Genomic DNA, 25,386 nt, shown 5'->3' on the forward strand with positions numbered 1-25,386 from the left:
AGGCTGAAGGAGCCAGAAGCTCTGGCAATCACTACTCTGGACAACTGCTACTTGGCACACAGAGTCTCTACTGTCTTGCTGATAAAAATCTTACACTGACCCTTATCCATACCAGACAGCATTGCTTCTTCAAGGCTAATGTATCCATCTTAGCAGTCAAAGCTCAAAAAAGATGAAAGATTTTCTTGCATACAGGGTTAGAAATAAATTATGCGCTGAAGAGGCACTTGAAGCAATGAATCCTAATCATCGTATGTTATGTACTCCCAAGCTCAGAATAGTTAATAAACTTCAGCGCAATTCTACCTTAAGACTTCATTTTATTGCTTAAGAAATTATAAAATACATTTGCCTGTGACACCTTTCACACCCTGGTATGGGGGGAAGGGGGGGGGGGAAGAAAAAAAGGTGTGAACACTTAAGTTTGACTTAACCCAAACCATTCCAAAGGCAGGCAAAGATGTGTCATCAGTTTAAGCAACATGCAGTGGCATTAGCACACAGTGGTCTAGGTTGGGGCAGCCCAAATCTATTGATATGTTTATCAGAAAGGCTGGGAGAAAACATCAATTGCTTCAGCCATAAAGTGGAGGCTGTATTTTGGAAACACGCACAATAACTATCAACAGAAGTATTATTATCACAGAGCAGGTTGGGACTCCTGAACATTTGTTGGCTGGGGGACAGGAAAAGGAGAACATTCCCATGAATACGATTTACTTGTAACACTTGTACTTCAAGTAAGATTCCAACTGTGTTACTGTTTCTCTTGAAATAAAAATGTATTTCACCCTTCTCAAAGATCACCCATTTTGCCAGTGCTACAGATAACACCTTCCTGTTAACTGCCCATTATGTTTCACAATGAATGCTATGACAAAAAATGAAATCTGAATTCACTGCCACACCAGAAAGCGCTATCCTCCCACAAAAACTTCCCTTTTCATAAACACAATAGAAAACTTAGTCTTTAATAAAAAATACTTTCTCTTTGAAGCATCGGTGTAATCTTCTCCTCCTACACATTTATGAACTTGCCAGAAACATCCTTTCAATTAACTACTAGTAATGTGAATCTTCCATAAAAGCACATTAATGCTGCTTTCACTGGCAATTCCACTCTGAGATGAATTTCAGTTTCTTTCTAATAAATAAAGCAAACTACTCTGAACATATGAAATGAACATGAAATACATTATAGAATCAAACCCATGGCTCATTCAACTAAATTACTTTAAAGTGTTGTGTAAATGCTCTAACATGAGCCAAAACAGCTTGCCAAAGGCCATGAGGAACCACTGCTGGTTCATGCAGTAGTGAATTACTACAATTCTGCTACCCAAAATACCACTTGATTGACATGGCCATTAAGCAAACTGATGTGATCATAAGCGTGCCCCCAGAGTGTCCCACTGCAAACTGCAGACAGACCAGAAGGCAGTCCTGGTGCCAGCTACCCCAGCTTATTTTCTGAGGGACTTCAGTGCAGGTTTAGCACTAACCTTTTTCTCCTGTTCTCTCACGGAGCTCTGTAACTATAATGAAAACATCTTTCTAACCTATGTTTACCTCCACTGCCTGTCTTCCACCCATCACTGCCTACTGAATTAGCTAATCTACATGCAGCTCACAGCTTACTGAGGCTCAAAGACGTAAAAAGTCACTTCCTATGCAATTCCCTCTGTCACACCACATCCAAGATAAAAACTGGTGCCTTGCCTTACCACGTTGACTGTACATGTTCTCTGGGGGAGAAAAGAAACAGGACAAAGATACTTCAACTCCCCTGGGAAGGCTCCATGCTCCATCCAGACACCACTTGAGGGTGCAGAGACTCACACTGCTCCAGGTGACTGCGGCACAAAGCGGCAGCAGAGAAAACCCTCACTCCCCAGCTGCTAAAGCTTTGCTCTTGCTTTGTAACACAAGTCACCAGTGCTACCTCGGAAAAAAAAGTAGACTGGGCCTGTGTGTGCCTCTCATAACTGCAGTTACAGGGTATGGCTCCAGAGCACAAATTTCGGCTGACAAAATGCATGCTGCCATTTGTCCAGTGCAAGAGCCGACCCTCGCCTCCAAGTCACACCTCATAATTTACAGTGATGAGTTTTGACAAGTTTTTCCACAAGCAGAAGTTTCAAGGCTTCTATACTGCATAAAAATGAGAAGTTGAACGTGGAGGAGATCTCCTCTTACCAGTGTTACTGCTCTCTCCCACAAACAACACAGCTACAGCTTTCTCAGGCACAGCCAATACAGCAAGTTTCCTCTGTTGGATGAAACAAACCTTTTCATCTGTTTTTCTCTGAACTTGAGTACTTTGGAGAGTTTTCTATTCCACCCTAACTCACCCTATGCCCTAAGATCTGTATAACTCTCTTTCATTACTATCTTTAACAGTTGCTTTTGGTTTCCCTTCTACTTCTACTCTTCTTGAAGTACAGTGGATTTTGCACTGATACATAACTGTGTCACGCTGGAAACAGCTGCTTATTCTACCAGACGCTCAGGTCTGTGCAGAGGCATCCTAGGCTGCCTGCAATACCACCTTTTTCTTGAACAAGAGACATACAAGAGTCTGGTCAAGAAAAAAGGATCAACAAGAATGAGCTTCAGGGTAAGCTAAGCAAAGGTCTGCGTCTGCCCAGACTTGGAACTCAATGTGTGCAATACAGCTCTAACTCTGTGACAGGCAGAGCTTGCTCTGTAAACAGAGCAATGGTGCCCTGCCCTTCACCCCTCATCTCCCACCACCACATGATGCAAAGGCAGAAGAAAAAAAAAAACCTCCAAGTAGAGGATTAAGCATGAGATGTATTACCCAATAATCATGTTTTGTGCTTTTTGTCTTGAATAAACTGGCAAAGTGTTATTCACTTTTATTGTTTGGGATTTTCAGAATTGCTAAGATACAGTGCAAGGGTATTGCACTTCTATTAAACAGCACTGAATGCCAACTGAAGGCTCCATTCAGAGTAAAGCAGCCCCTTGCTGGAAGGGGATGAAGCAACCACAATTTAGGGGCATTTAATTCCTGAAAGAGAGCCTCTATACTGGGATCCAATGTCCTTTAATTTAGCCACATTATCCTCCTGCCACTACAGTATTCATCTCAACTTTCCTGTAAATTCCCCTGGAGAAGGGCCCTTAATGAAGAAATCATCTGCCTTAGGGCTATGTAAATGGCTTATATTTACATCACTTTCTTGGCAACACTGGCAGGTCAGACATAAAACACTGTATTTCCCCAAAATGGAGAAAATGTGCTATGACAGGCACCAATGCTGAAAGAGAGCTTTTAGGAGGTTGCTAATGGTGTATTTTTCCTGTCAGAATATGTTGTGGTTTATTTTTGAAGAAAATAAACAACTTTGCACTAAAAATAAAAAACAGTTCGGCAATGAAAACAAAGTAAAAAATGAGCTTTCCTGTTTATCTAAAACGTTACCACAGAAAGCCTTATTGTGTGGTTAAATGACATAATTACGCATGATTTCCAAAAAACCACAAAATGGTCAGCATTTTTTCTGCCTGAAAAATACCCACAGAATTTCAGTAAGAATGTCACACTACCATGACATCTTTACATCCACACTGTTTAAATTAATGGTACAGTAGGACACATATGCACAAAATAGAGAAGAAGTAAATTGCTTTTACACCAAAAGTATCTGAAGACATTAAACTTCCCTGAATTAAAATCTAGATTTATTGTTCTCATTTACTTGGCCCAGCAGTCCTAACTTAGTGTACGAAACCAAGTGGGTCTCATTCCTTGCAAAGCGTTTCCCACATCTAAAACAGCTGGCACAGATATGAATATTTGGGATCATATGGCTTAAACACAGTTCTGCTTCTCCAGCAGGAAACCATCTTTTACTCTACACAGAAGAATGACTGACTTCCTGCCTGTTCCTAGTCTGCATCCTTAAGACCAAAAGAAATGTGTTATTAACTCTGGTAATTGGACTGCAAGGAGCCTTAAATCACAAATGAGTATTAAACTTTTCTTATAAAATAAAAAATTTAGGAAAAGGGCACTCACCAGAGAGGGCAGCTTAAGAAGCACCAGTGATTCAGCATCCTGAATAAACTGAACTGTGCTCTAATAGTACAAAATACAACACTGAACAAATCCAGAGAAACTCAATCAGAGCTCCAAATCCAACTCTGATTTGGTTTTGGTGCTGACAATAGAAATAGCAGAATATTGACATTTCAGATCTTCATTGCACCTCCAGCTGTTTACATGTAGCTGCAATCTTCAAATTTTCATTATTTCTTAGTTCATGTTTGGATATAATGTGGCAAGACTTCAGTGCATTAAATATTGTGAAATCTTTATTAAATCTGCTGATCTTTTGCCACCTCCAGCAGTTTTCTGTAATCCTTGAAAGATACAGCTACTGCTGACTTCTCCTTCTCAACTTAGGCAAAAGACCAATTCTAAATACAGAACGTATTTCTGAGGCCAGAAACATTTTAATGGCGTACTATGAGAAAGGATCGTACTTAAGAATGAGGCAATCAACACTCAAAATTAATAACTGAATGATAGTTGTTTTAAAACACTAAGTACCCCAAAACTAATACTTACTCTAAAAAAAAAAAAAAAATAAAAAAAAAAAAAAAAAAAGCTAACTGGTCTGAAATAAGAGGAGCAGAAGAGATTCTCAACTGGCTATACCAGAACTGCATCCATCTTCAAAGTGGACTTAATCACAGGATCTACAATCAAAAAACAAAAAAAAAAAAAAAAAGAAAAAAGCTGCAGACATGAAGTAGTGACTTATTTCCTGCTAACTATGCATCAGTGCAGTGTTTTGCTTATTGCTTGACTACATCTATTCAACAAACATTCTTATCTGCTAGATAAATGTAAAACTAATGCCAGTTCAGATGCCATTAAACAAACAGTGTTTTACAGCATGGAAATATTTTACGGTTTGAGGTTTTTTGAAAGAAAAAATAAACACAGTTCTTCCTGTTACACATAAATAATTTAAGGGGCTTTTTTCACACCCAATGAAAACACAACCATGTTCCTAACAAAACAAACACACACCACAAACAAGCAAGCAAATAACAACCAAAAAACCCCACTCTGATTTAGGAATATTTCAGGTTTTATCCAACCAAGCAGATGACCAAAAGAACCACTGAACAGAATCTGAAGCCAAGACACATTGCAACAAGGTATTTGGCTTAGGCACATTACATTTCCTTGCAGAAACCTCAGTCAGGTTCAAACACACCTTCCAGATGAGACAAAAAAGGAATGTAAAATGCCACCTGTCCCATAAACAAAAGCCCGTCAATAGCTTTGTACTAACCCCATCCTTTTGGAACATTCATTTGAAGATCACAGAGAGCCATACTTTAAATAGCAGCAAGCAAAACATGAAAAATGCAACCAGTTTCTCCCACCAATTTCTTTGCACAGGAACCTGTGTCTTCAGTCCCCAGAAACTATAATACATGTGTATGAGAATTCAAAATATTTTCATAAGCAACAGGTCCTGCAAGACAATCATGAATGAAATCCCAGCAGGGAGTTATACATTTCTAACTTCCCCATTTATATGCTGTATTAATCACTTAATTCCTATGCAACCTAGTGAAATAAACAGCTCCTAAATGGAATGGCTTCTTCTGTACATACAGAATACTGAACTATGCCCATTGCTTCAGGGAATGGACACAAACCAGTAAGCCTCAGCATACCCATGCCTACGCCAGAGGAGCAGAAAGACACTCCACAAGGCAAAGGGAACTCTTGCAGTCTAACCACTGCAATATGTCCACATCAGACTTCAGAATAGTGCTCTAGAGTGCTGGTAAAAACCATAATTAAATCATGCATATAACAGAAGTGGAAATTCTTAAAACAGTAAAAGTACTCAACTGAGCTTCTTCAAGTCTACTTTTGTCACAATTTGACTAGCATTTGCATGCCATGTTCTTAGACAAGCTAGGGAAAAACAGGTCAGAAAAATATCATGTATTTCTTCAGTGCTGCCGTAAATATAATTTTGTATGCACTGAGTCCTCTGCATCTTCCTCAGCCACTGTCAACTACATGTAGTAGAGAGCAGAAGGGTGGGAGAATATTTTTCCATTAGTCCTACTCATGCAGGCTTTATTACAATAGTAATACAAATTAAAAACTGCCTACAGGAAACAAAATGAGAAAAAAAAAAGTCTAGCTTAACAGACAGGTTCAAAAAAGTTTAATAACCCTCACTTTCAGTCACCACAGCAGAGAAGATACAAGCCAGCTTCCTCAAGAATCATTGGTAACTCCTGATATGTCCTAAAGGCTAATTTAATAGTGTCACTGAAAGCCACTAGTCTTGTATCAGCATTTAGTAGTTTGTTAATAACAACTGTGCAGGATGCTCAAAAGAGCATGTTCCAGGAAAGGTATCTCTCAGTACATTGTCCAACTTCCCATCCCCAATCTTCCAGCAAGGGTACAGTACCCTTCCCAGTCCATTTCCTAGGATTTTCTATGAAGTCAAGCTGTAAGAACTCGTAACTTCTTATCTTTGCTATTTAAACTAAATGGATAAATACGGTTACCCTATTTTTGTCTTCAGGCTGCACACACATGTTCTCTATGGTACATAGACACATGCTTCCTGCTGGAACACAGCAAGTTACTGAGATTGTGTTTGTGTAATTTTTAATCAAAGAAAAAAAAACAAAAAACCTTGGCTATTGCTTCACTTCTGAGAATTCTCTACTCAGCTCTTATAAAGAGAAAAAGCAACACTTTTGACCTTGCTTTATGTTCCCATCCACGTACATAGGCCAACCCATGTTAGAAACCTGGCTAGTCAAAACAGTATTCAAACAGAGTACTGTAAATCTGTAATGTACAGTAGGATAAATTACTTGGGTTTAAGAAGTAAAGGTGCCCTCATAAAATTTGTCAAGTATTTGATCTGTGCAGCCTCTTGTTTAACTAGCCTGTGCAGCTATTTTAAAAAGTGAAAGTTCTATTTTAAGACTATCAGAATTACTCTGTAGCCTTCAAAACCCCATTTAATCCCAATTATGACTAAACATCAAACAGCCCACAAATACTAAAACAAGAAAAGAATTTTAATGAGAAAACAATCAAGAACTTAAAGTAGTCCTAAGGAATCTATTAAAGTTTTTTGGGTTTGTTTTTGTTTAAAGGAAATGGTGCAAACTGTCCTTGCGATCCCAACGTTCCCAAGATTGCAATCTGAAGGCCCCCTTAAATGCCATGCCTTAAAAGGCAAAAGGAGTCTAGACATACTGGTAAAACAGAACATTAAAAAAAAAATAGATGTAGGCCAGAACATTAAAGAGCACTGCCAGCTGTACTGGGGAATGCATGAAACCTTCAAGCCCAGCTTGCTGTTTAGACTGTCTTAGAAGCCTTACACAGTAGTATCTCATCCAAAATAGAAAAGAGCCCACAAACTTCCATTGCATAACTGCAAATCCACCTACTCAAGAACAGATCTGTCTGAAGACTGCAAACAAACTTGGCACACTGCAAACAGAGGACTATAAAATGTTGTTAACAACACACAAGTCATAAGGCTCTGGCAACACCACCTTCACCTTGTCAGTCACTATTCTTACTGTACTGCCATGAACTAAACATACTGAACATCCCAAAGACTTAGGACACTATCCTGTGATTCTGGAAGAGCACTTATTCCAAAATACTTTAAAGATATTACTAAAAAACATTAAACAGTGAAAGATGCCAATGTTTAATTAAAGATTTCCTCTACCTTAAATAAGAAGTTTCTAAGCATTAAATGCAACAACTAGTTTCTTTTAGAAGAAAAGAAACTAGTTATATGATCTTTCTTTTAGAAGAAACTAGTTATATGATCAAGCAATTAATTTACTCACAACATTCAAATGGCAATATCAGTTCCTAGCATGAAAATAATTTCATAAAGATAAGTTACTGAAGGCTATTAAACACTTGCAGAACTCAAGTATTTCGTGATATTCACAACTGTGCTTGTTGCTATGTTGAATGAGCATTTCTGTTCAGAATGTACAAAAGTACAGAAAACTATTAATACGGGAATGCTTGCAGTTGATTCATAAAATAATTTCACAAAAAGATGACAGAACTGTTACGAGCAGTGCTGTATCACTGGTAAATTTATAGCATTTGAAAATAACAATGTTTACCTTAAATGAAAGCTGCAGCAGAATATCACCATATGCAATTCCAGATCTAAGCACAGGACATGTTTCTACATACCAGGCACATGGCTGCTGTGCTTTTAAGCTATCCTTATGGATAGCTTAATGGAGGGAACTATCACAGACAAGTTCAGCTCACTTGCAAGCTAAACACATTGTGAACATATATACAAGCTAAAGAAAATGTAAAGTGTCTCTTGAACACAATATTATTCAAGCATCAACACCTGAATATTAAGCTATATACTAAAAAAAGTCTAACTGCAGACAATGCTGAAGACACTTGCTTGGGTAAAAATGCGTCACATTTTCCCACAAACCAAGGCATTAAATACCAGAGTCTTAATTACAATTAAATACAATAGTCAGAAATGTGATACATAAGAGCCATAGTTCCAGTTTAACCTGCACACAGCGAGATGAAAACATTGAGTTACTCTGCTCACCTGAAACCGCACTTCAGGCACCGTGCCATTCCGGTACCATACTGCAGAGGGAGTAATTTCACCCTGGACATGTATTAAATTAAGCAATGCTTGAGATCTGCCACAGTAAAGACTGCATTACTTGATTCCTGACACTGCATATGCGTGCGCGCTTCTCAGCTTGAGTGAGCACTGCACTAGCGCTCTAGGACCTCTTTGCCCATAATATTTTTGACTCATCGCTCCTCTGCTCATGGTTGTACGTTCCTACACCTAACCAGGTTTGTGTTATCCAGCTTTTCCTTTCCTCCTCCCATATTCTGAAGAGCTAATGGTGTAAGTTCCAGAGAAGCCCCAACATTACTTCCATGGTTTTGAAGCAACTGACTGCACAAACCATCTGAGAAAAATAAAAAAAAAACAAAACAAAACAAAACAAAAAAAAAAAAAACCCAGAATGTATAGATTTTTTTAATCCAGCTCTAATTTAGAAGTAGTGAGTACTACCGCTACAGAGTTAACAGCAGGTGACCCACTATTAAGATGTCTATTCATTGCATGTCTAGTCCTCTTCGTATACAAAATTTCAGTACAAAATGATTCGTTGAGGTCTTGAAGCGAAGCAGGTATTTCTGAATGCAATTTTGAGCACGGGATGACAAAGCGTGCAAGCTGATTGGACAAAATGATTCATTAACTTGCATTAGAAATAAGAAGTTCCTCCTATACTGGTGTTGTTACAAGAAAAGCACCTCTTAAATCTCTAGTCCTCCTTGTCTTCTTAAGATGATAATTAAATAACTAGGGAGACTCATCAAGAAAAGATATTACCAGAAAGGTAAGAAGAAAAAAAAAATAGTTTTCCAAATACTAGAGGTAGATTCCTTACTGTAGCATCTACGATTACAATAGTGTATCTATTACCATCACACTGGTTCAGAACTGGAAGAAGAAATAGAGCATCCTTATTACAGAAATTATAGAAATTTCTTCTGAAAGCAGAATTTAAAGCTATCCACCATCTAAGAGAGAAATCCGTAACAGGAATTTGGAGTTTACTGACAGTAGAACACAGCCCATGGCCAGATGGTAGTTAAGAGACACCATGAAAGAGATCAAAACCCATTCACCTTTGTGTGGGAAGACAACCACAGTCTTTTCTTTAATTGCACACAGAAACAATGGAAAGCAAGGCTAAACAGAGTTGTTTCATTGTTCTTCCCTCTATGGCAAATGTCAGTATAAAAATATCACCACACAGCAATGTAGATCTACAACCTTTAAACAAAAATCTTTCCAAAGAGTAATCAGGAATTTGAGACACTGAAAAAACATGGTTTACGTAAAGAGGACATCTGAAACATAAAGAGGACATTCTGTATTTAATTTTACATTTACTCTTATTTTCACAGGGCATTGCCTATTCATGGCAGGTTTTGTTTCAAATTCAGTGGGGAACTCAAAGGCACACACTGTCCTTTCCATAAGGTACACTGATTTCAAAGCTTGTGATGAAAGGGCACTTCTTACTATTGACTGTTCTTTGTTTGCTGTTGTTCTTGTAAAATCATTCATGGCATTAGCAAATCAGCAACACAGGTTACATTGGCTCTGTAGGTATGAAGAGGTTGGAGCGTGCCGCATGTGCAAGTGATCACAAAGAAGGTTTAGCATGAGGGATATCTGACATTGTTGGTCAGCATATCTGCCTCACCTGATCCATCTTCTTCTTTAGAGAATGTGATGAAGCACCCACTCATATGTATATGTATATTATTCATCAACTTAAATTCAATTCTTTATTTATTAACATGAGCCGGCAGTGTGCGCTTGCAGCCCAGAAAGCCAACCGTATCCTGGGCTGCATCAAAAGAAGCGTGACCAGCAGGTCAAAGGAGGTGATCCTGCCCCTCTACTCTGCTCTCGTGAGACCTCACTTGGAGTACTGTGTACAGTTCTGGTGTCCTCAACATAAAAAGGACATGGAGCTGTTGGAGCGAGTCCAGAGGAGGGCCATGAGGATGATAAGAGGGCTGGAGCACCTCCCATATGAAGACAGGCTGAGAGAGTTGGGGCTGTTCAGCCTGGAGAAGAGAAGGCTGCATGGAGACCTCATAGTAGCCTTCCAGTATCTGAAGGCCTACAAGGATGCTCGGGAGGGACTCTTCATCAGGGACTGCAGTGGTAGGACAAGGGGTAATGGCTTCAAACTTAAAGAGGAGAAATTTAGATTAGATATAAGGAAGAAGTTCTTTACTGTGAGGGTGGTGAAGCACTGGAATGGGTTGCCCAGGGAGGTTGTGGATGCTCCATCCCTGGCGGTGTTCAAGGCCAGGTTGGACAGAGCCTTGGGCCACATGGTTTAGTGCAAGGTGTCCCTGCCCATGGCAGGGGGTTTGGAACTAGATGATCTTAAGGTCCTTTCCAACCCTTACTATTCTATGATTCTGTGATCTTAAACATATTGTGTATTACACACTCAATCCTTTAAATACAATATTGTAACAGTCTTTTTCTAAGACCAAATGTCAAAGATCACCAGTCTCCACTGTCATACTTAACATCTTCTGAGCAAGCAGCTACAAATACCACTGAGAATCAAAGCTCAATGTACAACACACAAAGTCACAAGGATTTCTTACATAAATGCACATTTACTGGTTGGAAATAGTAGAGAATAAGTATGGATGATACAGTTTATCACTGATACAGTTTATCACACATAAATTACCAATGCAACCCTAGAATGTAACAGGAGAGGTATCTCTAGCTGAGGCTTGAAAAGTGACATTTCTACACACTGGTAAGACACACTTGGAAGGTCACCTACTACTCAGGTTGTGCCTACTGAGAAACGATTACCTCAGTCAGACGAGCTGCTGGACGGTCCCGAGACTAGAGAGTCCTCCTTACGAGCACAGCCTAAAACAATTTTGTCTTGCCTTGTGCAGGAAGAGGAAGGTTGGTTGAGTGCAGACAGCTGTTTCAAAGTGCATGAAGCAGTAAGAAGCAGTTATGGAAAGCGGCAATGTTAACACAAGAACAACTAGCTATACATTTGCTAGAATTATGTTCGCCAGAAATGAGGAAGGTTTCTGTACCTCCCAAGTGCAGAACAAATAAACAAAAGCTAACTTTAAGGTGAAACTATCAGTTCTGGAAAAAACCTTCAGGTACAGGGCTACCTTAGAAAGCTCAGATGTCTCCTGCAGTGCTCTGAATGTGAATTCCCACTGAATGCTTTACACCAGGATAACATGACCTCTGTGGAATGACCTTACCAGGCAGAGAATGTCAGCCGCTGACCTCTACTAGGTACAATCTAGTTTCCTGTAGCTTAGTTAACACCCCATTTACATAAAAACAAACTTTACAGTAACTATCAATTTCTTCACATCACATTCATTGTCCAACTGGTAACTTCTATGGTTTACAGAATGACAACTGTCTGTAAAGCATCGGCTCCTCACTACAACATGAAAGTTACAGATGAGAAGTCACACTGCTGCAATCGAAGCAGATGAAGAGTCATGCTGCTGTGCAGCTGCACAGGAGTACTGCAGAGAGACCCAGGGAGAAAGGAGTGGGAAAGTTAGACACACAAGATGTGACACACCGGGCCGTGATCACAATGAGATGCTGAGCTGAAGGCACAAGAAGGGGGCAATAATTCAATATGAGATATATGAACACCTCATCATAGTCACCAACTGGATTCTAATGGTTAGCAATTACCTTACTTCTTGGAACAGAAATGTTAGTACTCTAATTTCTTAATGTGAATTGTCAATACTCTTATTACCCATGTAGGCATGTATTACAGGCTTTCTGAATTTTGTTTTCTTCATTACAATAGATCCTGATAGAAAAGAATTTTACTGTAGTCTTGGCCTTAACCAATTTCTGGATCTGGAAACATGTAATGACAGTAAGCCACAAAACAACTTTTTCCAACACTCAGTTACTCTCCACCAATGAAGATGGAACTTTTTATTCTGAAAATTGTGAACATATGAACCGCTATTCCCACCAGATTTCATTTATCTCAAAATCTTGCCTCCACTAATGGGCAATAGCATATGCTTATAGAGAAGACAACAAGAGCAAGCATGCAGTGATACTTCCCAGTACGCTCATCAGCAACTTGTAGCTCGGAGACCTCCCAAGCAGAAGTATTATCTTCTTTAAAAGGAATCTCTGATGGATTTTCGTAGCATTTGGAATAGACACATAAAGAAAATAAAGCCTAGAACTGTTCAATCCACAGATGCCATCACTAATCACCACAAATGTCATCCTCTTTTAAGCCAGCACGCAGTAAGGGGTTTCTCACGCTTGCTCCTTCCATCAGACGGTTGCTCTGGGATCTTACTGCTCCAGTTAAACCACTCCTATCTACCACCAGTATCACAAGAACTGACCAGGAACAATTTTTCACATCAGCTGTTAGAGGTGAGAGATGTCACTCTAAATAAAGTGCCTGTGAAAACCTGGCACCAGGTGATAACCAGTGAGGCTCCCAACAGGATCCTGCTTTGTTTCCTTCCAACTCACCTCGTGGCCTGATGAACCGCTCACCTGAAGCTACGGTTCCCAAAGAAACAGAAAAGCAGAGAACAAGCAGCCACAACTCACCATGGGAATTTCGGCGGGAAATATACATCTATACCCAACTTTAATGATAGTAAGAGCGTTGAAGGTGCAGAATTATAATAATCAAGGGAAAATAATAACACATTTAGAAAAGCTGAAGAGAAAAATAAAGTCGGGGGGAGAAAAGCAAGCAATCTCATCTAAAGAGAAACTATTTCTAGCAAAGAGGTGGTACCTGCACCAGCCTGTCTCTTCAGGATGACAGCAATGGGCCCCTCCTGATTCCTCACATAGTAAACACCTTCCTTCAGCAACGACACTCATAAAAAGAAGAGACTCTCCGTAAGAAATTCAAGGGAACGAAGTGAAACAAATCATTTGAGGATGTCCATAGAAAAGTTTTCCAGGGATATCTGATTATTGTACAATAATCTCCATGGGAAGTATTAAAGCCCCTGAAAGCATGAGAAACATAAAATCATGCCAGAGAGCAATGAAAATAAACTCTAACGAGCTTTTCTGCTCTGGTCTCCAAGGGCAGCTATTTGATCTCTCACATCTGCCGTAAGGCAAGGTACTGCTCCGTCTAAATGCTACGAAGTCAGCTGAGACAATTTCCACCTAGATTTCAACCTCCCCAAAGCAAAACCATTTATTTGGTTAGTACACATGCATACCGGCTTTCAAGTTCAAACCCTCATTAAAAAAAGGCACAACAGCAAACATGAGAGCTCCACACTACTTTACATCCTTTCCTCCCATGCCATTTACTTCCCACCTGCCTGATGACCCCGTCAGGTGTCCCAGCCACCCCAGCAGCCCTGAACACTCCTTTCCTGGTATGATCCAACATGCACCATCTTCCTTCCTTGAAGCTTCTTCCTTAAAGAGGCTTACAGCTGCAGCCCCAGTTACAGCAGATGTTCCCTCAGAGATCCAAATTAACACACACACAACTTTTTCAGCAGAACAGTAATTCATAGGCAAAAGAGCTACTTTCTGAGAAGATCACCCACCAATACAACTTCCAAGAAGAGGAAAACTGGTTCAACACTAAGCTGTTCCACACAGAGCCTTTTTAGTACTTCCTTGCTGTTCTTCATATTGATACTACTGATCATTAGCAATCAGACATATGTACTACCTAACTGTTCAACTTAGCCATGAATATGAATAAGAAGCCCTAAATAGTAAAATGCAGTTTTATTAGTTTGCATACCCAATTTAAAACTAACAAAACCCCATAATGCTATGCAACATTTTCTGGGAGTCCAGGGAAAGAAAACTAAACCAAGACTCAGAAATAAGCTGCCCTATACATGAATTGTTATCATAATCCATTAGGTTAGTGCCCCTTTAAAGGGCACTTTAGGGCATAGTCTCTTGAAATGTTAATAAACACGAGTTAAAACTATTCTCCTCTCTAGCAGCACTTTAATTACTCCACATGCCAAAAATGTCATACTGCTTTCTCTCTTGTAACAATATTTTGAATAAAGACAAATTACCACGAAAAATAATAAAGATCTACAATCACTTTTTCAGTTACATGGTTGTTTTTTTTCCTGCATTCCCTGTTCCTTCAAATTTGAATGGACATTTAGAAGAACCATTTAAGCCACACCGGTTCACACAATCATCCTTCACACACAGCACTAGGAACTAATTTGAGGGAAGTCCTTCAACTGAAGATTAGAATAAACAGCAATGTTTGTCTTGAGCTGATACTTTTGTCTGCCAATCACGTATGTATTTTAGACAAATCCTGATGCTAAATTAAGCACAGGCCTTGTAATTTTTCCTGTAGCATTCTTTTTACTAGAATATACTTAAGAGACTTTTTATCTAAACCAATACTTGTCTTCTTTAAGTTTTCTTGTGTGCAATAAAGGGTGCAATAAACGAGTTCTTCCTTGTTTTTAAGAGCTAGAGTTCTATACTACGGCCTTTGACACATTTTAGTGCCTAGAGTATTTTTGTAAAGGTGTTATTAAACGTGATAATTAAAATAATGATACTTGGCAAATAAGCAAATTAAGTACACTGCAGAATGTGTTCTTTCTTTTCCAAAATTGCTCAGTTTTCCATTGGTCTGCAAACTTCAGCAGCTTGCTGTACCAGTCATTACCATGAATTAGAGCTTCTTTTGAGTACAACTATGCAGAAACTTAACATGCCAGGCTGGTACATAGGCTTCCACCCAATACTAGCTAATTTAATTCTTGTTAGCTTTTAATTCTTATTAGCTTCTGGCCTACTGGATTCATACACTCCATAGAAACCACACGCAACAGCTCATATCCCTCTTTTTAATAAGGCACAAAACATTACTCAGTTCCTCTGAAGATACCAATATGCATGTCTTCCTATCAATGTCCTGAAAATAGCGATGTCTTTATTCACAGACAAGAAAACTCCTGTACGTGCAACGCCACTACAGCGTGGGTTTCCCCTATCATTCCTTACAAGGCTTAAAAACTTAAGAACTGTACTCCATGTTATCTTTGGAACTTGTTCCAAGCAAATCACAGTTTAATAATATAGCATTCACTTACCAATCATCAGTAATCACCCATTTTAATTACAAGCTTTTAATGTGACTTGCCACAATTATCAGTGTACTACAGAAAGGATCAGCAGTAGGAAGAGAAACAAAAATCCTGAGGGCAGATTATTTCAGCACATTATGCAGCACCACCCCGGGATTTCTACCACATGGGCAGCTTTTAACAGTTCCACAACAGGTAGATGTTGCACAGTGATGACAGATGTTTTGGCTTCAATCCTGAAAACACTTAACACAGATACAGCTATTCCCTGTTGTTAAGACTACTCAGGTAACACACTCGTTGCTACCACTCACAGACCACAGATTCTATTCTACACTGAGGAGATGAAAAGGAACCAAACTGCACTTCCAAACCCTGGATTTTACTCGGTATTCAGAAAAAAATTATTGCATATTCATCACCACAGCCCTTTATAAACTTGTGTCACCGCTGAACCTAGGATACTTGGAATGTATTTTACATGAAACCTGTATCTGCAAGCTTTGTCTTGTACTAACCAGCAGTGGTTTTAAATGCTGAAGTTAAATATATTAAATATTAAAATGTTTCTGTCCTTAAAGAACTCACCCATTTTAAGGGAAAACAATCTGTAGTACTCTATAAGAAACTACGTAAAAATTCATTTCAAACTTACTGGCATTTTCATGAAACGCACATTTTAAAATATCCTGAAAAATACATCTGTTGATTAAAAGAAAACAAACAAACTAGTATCACAGTGACTTAGAAAATGGATCGATGAGGACAACCATCAGCACCATCACCAGAAAAAAACCGAAGAAAACCCTTAGGTGTCACCACACACGTTTAGCTGCTGTGGTGCTCCAAGACTTGCACCGACTCCATTGAACTCAATAGTTTAGCTGTTCAAAGTACATGAACAAATGCAGCTCACAGTCTATTTCAGAACAGCAAACACGGGTTTGGGGTTGTTTTGTTCTGTTGTGTGGTTGGGTTTTTCCCCAGGGTTTCTTTTCTTCTCCACTGTGCACTTCAACACACTCAAGCCCTCTTACAAGCACAGGGGCCACCGCTGTGCAGCCCAGCGGAGCGCAGGGGTGACCCAGCAGGGACCTCCCCCGCGGGACCGCAGCCGGGACCCCGCACACACCAGGCACTGGGACACCTCCAGCCACAGCCGCGCCGCTCGCCAACGCTTCTACAGTAAATCATCAACGTGAAACCACAGTTAATACTGGAATTGAAGCATTTACATACTGGTGAGTTGCCCTTTTGGTTTTAAGCTATACAGAAGCTGCAGTGGTGGAGTTCTCCCAACAGCCCAGTGACCATGGGCACGGGGAGGCCCTGGCACGCATGCTGAGGTAAAATCCGTTCCTAAACCCCACCGGCACAGCGGAACGCCCCTGCAAAACCCACCGTAATGGAGGCCTGACCCGGGCCGTTTCCCACTCCAAGGGGAAGCCGCACCACCCGACGGGGCAAACCCGGGCGAACCTCGAGCCACCGCAGACCCAGCAGCGCTTCCCCAGCGCCGGGGACGGCAGCGGGGCAGAACGGCGGGAGCCGGGAAGGCAGCCCGGGCCGCTCTCGCGCCGAACCGCCCTCCGCTCCCCGCATCGGGGTGACCCAGCCCCGCGCAGCCGGTGGGTGACACGGCGCTCCCGGCCCGCGCGGGGCTGCCCAGCCGCCTGAAATGGAGGACGTTGGGCCGCGGCCAGCGCCGCACCCGCAGGTACGCACCTCGTCGCCGGGCGAGCGGCACGGCCTCACCGCCGAGGGGGCTTTTCCTCCGCTCCCCGCCCGCACCGGTGCGGGGGAAGGAGCCCCGCCGGGCACCCCGGGCCCGCTCCCCGCCCGCGGTACCTACCACCTCGGCCAGCTTGATCTTGCCGAAGGTGCCCCGCAGGTAGTCCAGGTCGCAGCGGAGGCCGCCGAGCCCCCGGCGCTGGCTGACGGGCTCCGTGGTGGGCTGGTAGGGACTGCTGGTCCCCGAGATCATGGAGGTGCTAGACGCCTCGCCATCGAAGCCCTCCAAGTCATCGCCGTTCCTCATGGTGCCGGTGGTGCTGGTGCCGCCGCGCTGCTGAGGGGATGACCGCGGAGCTCCGGCCCGAGCTGAGCCGCGCCGCGCTTACCTAGCGGAGCGCCGGCTGCATGGCTACCCCCGTCCCCGCGTCAGGCGGAGCGGTGCGGGGACAGCGAGGGCAACATGGTGAGGTGCGGAAAGAGGAGGAGAGCGCCGCGCCCCACCGCTCGGGGGCGCACTCGCCCCGCACAGGGACTCGAAGGAGCCGCCGTGCCCGGGGCTGCCGCGGCGCGCCCGGGCCGGGCTGGAGCTGGGGCAGGCACTGAGGCACCGTCGTCACCCGCACTCCGCGGTTCACTCCGGTCCCGGCAAGGGCAGCTCTGCCGCGTTCCGCTCCGCTCCGACCGGGGCCGCTGCCGCCGCCGCTCCTCCCCTTGCGCTCAGCGGAAAGGGCGGGGAGAGCCCGCCCCGCCGGGCGCGCCGACACCGGGCGGTGCCTCCACCGGCCCGCGCCCGCCCGCCCCGCCCCGCCCCGCAGCCGGCACCTGCCCCCGCCCCGCCCGGCGCCGGGTCCGTGCGCTCGGCGGGCGGCGGTCACGGCTGGTGTCGCCCGGGGTTCTGGCAGCCGAGTAGGCGTCAGCAGGGGTTTAGAGCGCCGACACTGCGAGTCAGTGAGCCTTCCTGCGGGGAGCGGCTGGGAGAGCTGGGGCTGTGCAGCCTGGAGAAGGCTCCTGGAGACCTTATTGCAGCCTTTCAGTTCTTAAAAGGGGCCTATAAGAAAGACGGGGAGAGACTCTTTAGCAGGGCCTGTAGCGATAGGACGAGATATGATGGTTTTAAACTAAAAGAGGGGAGATTCAGGCTGAACATGAGGGAGAATTATTTAGAATGAGGGTGGTAAAATCCTGGCACAGCCTGCGCAGGGAGGTGGTGGATGTACCATCCCTGGACACATTCAAGGCCAGGCTGGATGTGGTTATGGGCAACCTGAGCTCCTTGAAGATGTCCCTGCTCGTTGCAGGGGGGTGGAACTGGACGGCCTTTGCAGGTCCCTTCCAACCCAGATTATTCTGTGATTCTGTGATACTGGTATTTTAAAGTCTGATCATAGCTCAGGATTAGTCCCTTGAGACACACGAAGCAGTTCACACCACTCAGAATTACACTTTGAAGCTTTTGTTAGGATGCTGCAGTCACAGTAGTTTGATCATTGAAAACCTTCAGGGTATTCTTCCATGAGTGTTGCAACACTTTAAAGTGTAATTTTAAGTAGCGAATGGTTCACTTTGACAGGGTGTGAACCACTTTTTGGAGACACTTCTGCTGTGTCACCATAAATAAGGAGAAATCACGACATAATCTGGCAAATACAGGTGTACGAAATGCAGCTGAAGAAGTTTTTACGTGAGGAGAGCCAGGCAGGCTGCTGTGCAACACAGCCAGAGCTGAAATTCAAGTGTTCAGTGTTGCACCCCATGATGTGCCAGCTTTATCTGACAGATCCCCGCTCTTCTTCTTTCATGGACAGTCTACACCGTTTTCTCTTATTTCACATTACCAATACAGGACTTTCACATGCATTATTCTTCCAACATCTTCCTCTGACCTCCACGAGCCTTTCTTACTGGTACAGTTTTCTCTTTTCCATGAACACTATGGGTTATGAACCTTGGGATTTATTTCCTTTCTAGTTATCTTTGTGTTTTGCTTCATTTCTCCCTTTCAGTTCCCTTGAAAACCCTTTAATCCTTCTTTTTGAGGGTTCTGCCCAGTACTGTATGAATTTTAATTTCAAAAGATATTTTTCTTCTTTAGCCCCTGGATGAATCAAACCCAGGAAGCAGGGCCAAAGAGACAGACTCAGATTGCACATCAGTGAAAGACTTGGGGTTTTATCTACCATTAACAATCACTGCTTGGTTAACTGGAGACACAGTTGGGAGCATGCAGGCAAGAGAAAGCTCCATAGCTTCTCTGCTACACCCGGCTGCTGGAAGAGGCCAATATTCTCTAGTAAGATGAAGAGTTCGGAGACATGCCTGAGAGAACACAGACATTGCCCTTTGGTGAAGAGCAAATGGCAGGGAAATGAAAAGAAAAAAAGAAAACCTGAGCAGGGCGTGAAGGATGGTAACTCTTGCTTGGGTCACATGAAACTAGCCTAACAATGTGAAACCATAAATGAAAGGGAAAAGTCCTGTGCTGGCACAGGGCTGGCCATGATGGGCTAGCAGGTTTTCAGTCTTATTTCAGTTCTTGTATAACTCTGGGGAAACCAGAAGCCTCACAAAGGTTTCTGGATTATTTTTAACCAAGGCTCCACAGCTCTTTTGGGAACACAGGTTACCCACATTCGCCTATAGAGACATGTACCGTTTGTTTTGAGGGACTCCTGTGGCGGTTGTAGAAAATTATCCTGAGCAAAACAGTGATGACATTTCTGAAACAAGCAGTGTTATTTTGGTGCGTCTTTTTCAGTTCTAACCAAAACACATCAGTGTGTTGAAAGATAATCAAAAGGTGGAATTGCAGAGGGCAAATGAAGGATAAAGGGAGATATGGTTGAATGATTTAAGAAGGCGGCTAGGTGAGGTGGAGGAAGCAAAGTTGAAATGTATTTAAAATCATTAGAGCATTTTGAGAATCCGATGCAGTACGGGCACCCTGAAGCCCCTCTATTCTTCAGAGAGCTAACCACCCGGCTAGCAAAGGCGCAGCGTGTTCTCTCTGCTCTTGTTTGAAGTGTTACCTGAAAAATTGTGAGGGCTGTTTGCACAGCGCCACGGACAGTGGTTTCACAGCCATTCCGGGGCAATGGGACACAGGCATCGCCACCCATGGCAACCGTGCCGCTTCCAGTATGGAACAGCAGACATCCCCCTTGCTCCAAACGGCACCATGCCAACACTGAGCCATAGCGGGGGGCTTCTGGTGTCCTCCTGGATGGGTGGGTGGGCTGGACAGACTTGGCAAGGGCTCATGAGATTGCTGCCAGCATTTAAGAAAGGAATCCTTTACACACATTCTTGCCCAAAACAGCACCTTTTCAGCCTGCTCTGTAGCACTTGAAGGAAAACAACTTCCAAGTTTAATATGTAAATAAAAGTATTGATCCAGTAAAAAGGTCATTGCGTTCATCCAAGACAAATCACATTGTTTTCTGATACCTTTGTTTTTACACGTTCATAAGCTTTTCAAGCACAGCCTGCCACTGCAGACTAGGACAATGGGGAACTGGGTCAACGATCAGCACTGAAAACACCACCACACTAATCACATCACAGAAGTCATCAGAGTGGGCTTCGTATCCAGCTGAAGTATGACTGAACAGTAAAAGCAAGGAAGAAACAGCACAGAGGTGGAGAAAATGGAAGGAAATCCAAGTATGCTATTTGTAGGCACTATAATTATATGATCAAAAATCTGTATTTTTACAGAATGGCCAAGTCAGCTTTGACAGAATTAAACATTCCCCATCAGAAAGAATCTCCAGGCCACTGGTGATAAACGAAAACCAGCGGGTGATGTAGGTGTAAAAAGCAGTGGAAAGAGAATCTTAAATTTTATCACTGATCAAACTGAACAAAACCACCCTCATCTCTCATGTTTCATCTCGGTTACTCATAAAGCTTTTAATAAACTTGTGAACTCCTTGTGGGTTCATTTCATTAAGCACATATTTTCAAGATTAAAGTGTGTGATTCTGTTGCAACTGGATAGGAATACCGACTTAAAACCAGATTTTTAAAGCTGCATTAATGTTGTTACAACACACTTAAAAGTAATCTAATGTTTACACATAAAATTTTGTAGTTCTGAATGGTGCTTATTACGAATGGTGCTTAAGTGTAGTTAAGAGTGCGAAAGGAATTAGAATCCTAACAGGAAAGTTACGTCTGTGCAAGTACCTGAAAATTGCTCAGAGGTTCTTTAAGAAAATGCTCCGGTATTTCCACATGACCTACCAAAGGGAAGGAGCACTGGTATGCTGCCAAATTCCAAGAGAGCTGAGCAGTGATTAGAGTTTAACTCTGGCATCGGAGAGGAGGCTTTTTCCCACTTGAATTTCTCACTGTAAAAAATGCTGAAGCTTTTTCTCAACTTTTCAGTTGGAGAAAAAAGAAACCCTACTAAACCCCACCCTAAGAAGCTAATAAATAACTTGCTTTAGGAAAACATCTGGTAGTTTTAAGTGGCTTGAGTAAACTGTCCATTTTCACAGTGTGGCATGCACACTTTGATTCTGTAGCCATGAGCAACATGGGAAGCAGACAAATAATTTTGCTGTGTCAGAGTTAGGAATTAATGCAACAGGAATAAGCTGTAAGTTCTCACATGGACTTTAAGCAGAAGGAAAATTGGACAGAACGGTGGGGAGTCATGCAGCCAGGCATCTCTAACTGCTAGAGGATAATTGCTGTTGAATGGTACAGCAGTACAGCAGTGCTGATTGCTACTTCCCCATGTCCAACCACAGCTGGAGGAGCACTGTGCAACCTCCCAGGGTAAGACCGCTCAGCATAAAGGCATCTAAGGAACAATGACGAGCTGAATTCATAGAATCACAGACTGGTTTGGGTTCGAAGGGACCTTAAAGCTCATCCAGTTTTAAGCCCCTGCAACGGGCAGGGACACCTTCCACTAGACCAGGTTGCTCCAAGCCCCGTCCAACCTGGCCTTGAACACTGCCAGGGATGGGGCAACCACAGCTTCTCTGGGCAACCTGTGCCAGCGCCTCACCTCAGTCACACCAACTGAGGAAAGTACCAAGAGAAGCAGAGAGGAGGACAGAAAGAAATTTGAAGGGCAACCTATAAAAGCCTCTTCCACTGAATATTCAGAGAAGTTTCACATGCTGACAGCATAGTGCCTGCTTCTCAAATCTGCGGGTTTGGTCAGGGTGCTTCAGGCACGTAGACACAGCACAGCACATAATCTCTTGGCTTCTTGTCTGGTTAGAAAAGTGCAGCTTCAGTAACAGAAAGTGTTGATGAATTCTATTCCTGTTCTGCAGCTGCACTATAACATTACCCCATAGTGCAGTTTCAACACCATCACCTGTATTCCAGCCCTCATGCTTTGGAAAATGAATGGAAGGCCGTACTGGCCTCGTATGCTTGGGTTACAGATTCCCCCAGTACGAGCACCACAGGCAGCCATCAGGTCTGACAGCGCTGGCTGGAGTTCACCACAGGACCTGTCCCAGTATGGGTTGGCCTCACCCTTAAGACGACAGGTAGAGGTGTCCAGCAGACATTCTACATAGTAAGGAGGTGAAACTAATTCCTTCTATTCCTAAAAAGTAGAAGCAATCTCTTATATTTTTAAGAAAAGTGCCAGTAGACCTTTAACAGTGCCGGGAACCAGCCAAGACTGAGAGTTATGTTTCATTTGAAAGAATCCTGTATAATGAAGCACGCTGAAAAATATGCAGAGAGACTGACAGCAGTGTTTATTTTATTCATGGCACTACATTTACTCAGGGAACAGAGGAAAAAAAAAGCCCGGCGCTGAGAAAAAAGATGGTCTTCTTCCAACCGTACCATAAAAACACACAGGCCTAGAACAGAAGGTCAGAATACACTCGTTCCCTCTGACTCTGTGGGCATGGTCATGCTGCCCCTGTGATATCCTGTGTTTTTACGGCAAGAGATAGAGCGTGTAGGGTACAGCAGGCCTTTGGAGAGAAAAAGCCCATTTTTATTTGTTGAAGAGATGGAAGCTGAAGGGGAGGATGAAAAAAATTGTATAAACCATATTTTATAAGCAAAGTTTTAAAGGTCCCTTAGCAGGCTTAAGAGAAAAAAAAAAACATATATATAAAAAAAAGATGAAGTACATTCTTTCTTTCCACAGACGAAATGGGCCAGCGAAAACAACTGACCTCAACTGGTTTAATACTGTGTGGGCTGTTACCTAACCAATCCAATCCGTGCCCCGCGCTCCTCGTGGGGAGCTGCAAGCATTCAACAAGTTCATTTTTTAATTATCCTTCTGAATCTGTTTCACTTGCAGCTAAACTGCAGTTTATTGCTAACATCAGCTAGCATGACAACAGTTCAAAGAATATTCCTTTTTTTCAACAGCACTTAATTCCTCCATGCGACAGAGCTTTATACTCAGCTAATTTGGCTCATTCCCTTGCAGAGTATTTCTTCAGTTATGTGGGTCTTCAACATGCACGGGAAAGTTTTGGTTTTTTGTTTTTTTTTTTTTAATTATTTTTTCTTTCTTTCTTTTTTTTAAACAGGAAAAATAATTTCAAGTCTTCCATCAGTGGCTATAAACTCAAGGCAGGCATATGGCCCCAACTCTACAAAGCCATACACAGCGGAACTAATAAATCCTGATTTCTTGCAGACTTATGTCTTCTCCTACTACGTTCCCCACCTCACCCCTCCCACTGAGCCCAACAACCCAGCACCCTCCCAAGGGTCCATTTTCACACACAGCAGGCTTAGCTCCTATTTATGTCCTCAAACTACTGCTTGAGCAAAAGGAAGCAAGCACTATGCCAGGTTCCATGTGCGCAGACCGACAGATTGTTGTTTGGCCTGTCTCGGCTATGAACTAGCCAAACTTATTTGGCAATCCCTACCTAAAGCAGAGGAAGTCTTTGGATTTATTGTCTCCACCAAGGCACTAATTTTCATGCAACTGGTATTAAGTCAGCTATCTGCGAGCTCGCTCTTGTTACTGAAGTTGGCCACGAGATCTACATTATTTTTGAGGAGGGAAGAGAACAGGACAGAGCACAAATGCAAAAGCAGAGGAAACCATGCTAAAAATATTTTAAATATGACAGCATTCTCTTAATAGTTGTGCTATACCTCTGTTCAGCTAAAAGGTGACTTGGAGAGATTTTGACAGGCTTTTGCTAAGTCTGAAATACATCACATCCTGGTGATTTCACTGGCAACTTCTCAGCCCCACATTGCAAGGTATGGGTCAAAACATCCTAATACAGGTAGTTAAACAGTTGCTAATTATAGTTGCCTACTGACAATGCAGTCTTTTCCTGGGGCATCTGTGCTTTTCCCAGGAAAATAAACCTGCATGTAGCAATCCAGGTTTATAACACACACATACCTCAGTATTAATTCAGTAACCCCAATCGCTTACATACACCAAAGGCTAATATACCACTTGTTTCAGAACCAGCCCATTACAACAGGAACTAACAATTATTACCACCAGATGCTGCCAGCTGACAGCTGTTGAGTATTTGTGAGTTGGGTCACACAATGAGATTACAGCACAAATGATAAAAGATCACTCTCCTTACCAGCCTCCACACCTAAGCTAGATAAATCCAGCTCTGGGTTTGGCTGGAGGTGCCAAGAGCTTTCCCCATCCTTTGCCTTTGGATTTAAGAGATTTTCTGTGTAGTCAATGATTGATCTTAATAAAATGGAGGTTTTTTCCTACTTCTCCCTTTCTGCCTATGGGCAGAATAACTTAAGTCTTTCAGATCATCTGAAAATACTGAACATCCTCACTTTCTAATACACAGCCTGTATAGTGAGCCCTTCAAGGATAATAATTTGATTCCTTTGGAAAAGAGAGGTTTTAATTTGATAGTACTTGATGATCTGTATCAATG

The 25,386-nt window shown here is 42.5% G+C and overlaps 1 protein-coding gene and 1 long non-coding RNA gene across 2 annotated transcripts in view; one reads left to right on the forward strand and one right to left on the reverse strand.

Annotated features, from left to right (window-relative positions):
* CMTM4 (CKLF like MARVEL transmembrane domain containing 4) overlaps positions 1–18,234 on the reverse strand; it is a 39,038-nt gene extending 20,804 nt beyond the window's left edge. The window contains exon 1 of the mRNA XM_030471401.1: positions 17,625–18,234. Within this exon, the coding sequence (XP_030327261.1) occupies positions 17,625–17,810 (186 nt within the window). The 5' untranslated portion in view covers positions 17,811–18,234. The remainder of the gene's footprint in view (positions 1–17,624) is intronic.
* On the forward strand, positions 16,915–24,142 carry LOC115601405. Its single transcript, XR_003989336.1, has 2 exons — positions 16,915–17,013; positions 24,034–24,142. It is a non-coding gene; the product is annotated as an uncharacterized LOC115601405 (long non-coding RNA).
* The last annotated feature ends 1,244 nt before the right edge of the window (positions 24,143–25,386 follow it).

Source organism: Strigops habroptila, chromosome Z (assembly GCF_004027225.2).
Source record: "Strigops habroptila isolate Jane chromosome Z, bStrHab1.2.pri, whole genome shotgun sequence".
Lineage (NCBI taxonomy): Eukaryota > Metazoa > Chordata > Aves > Psittaciformes > Psittacidae > Strigops > Strigops habroptila.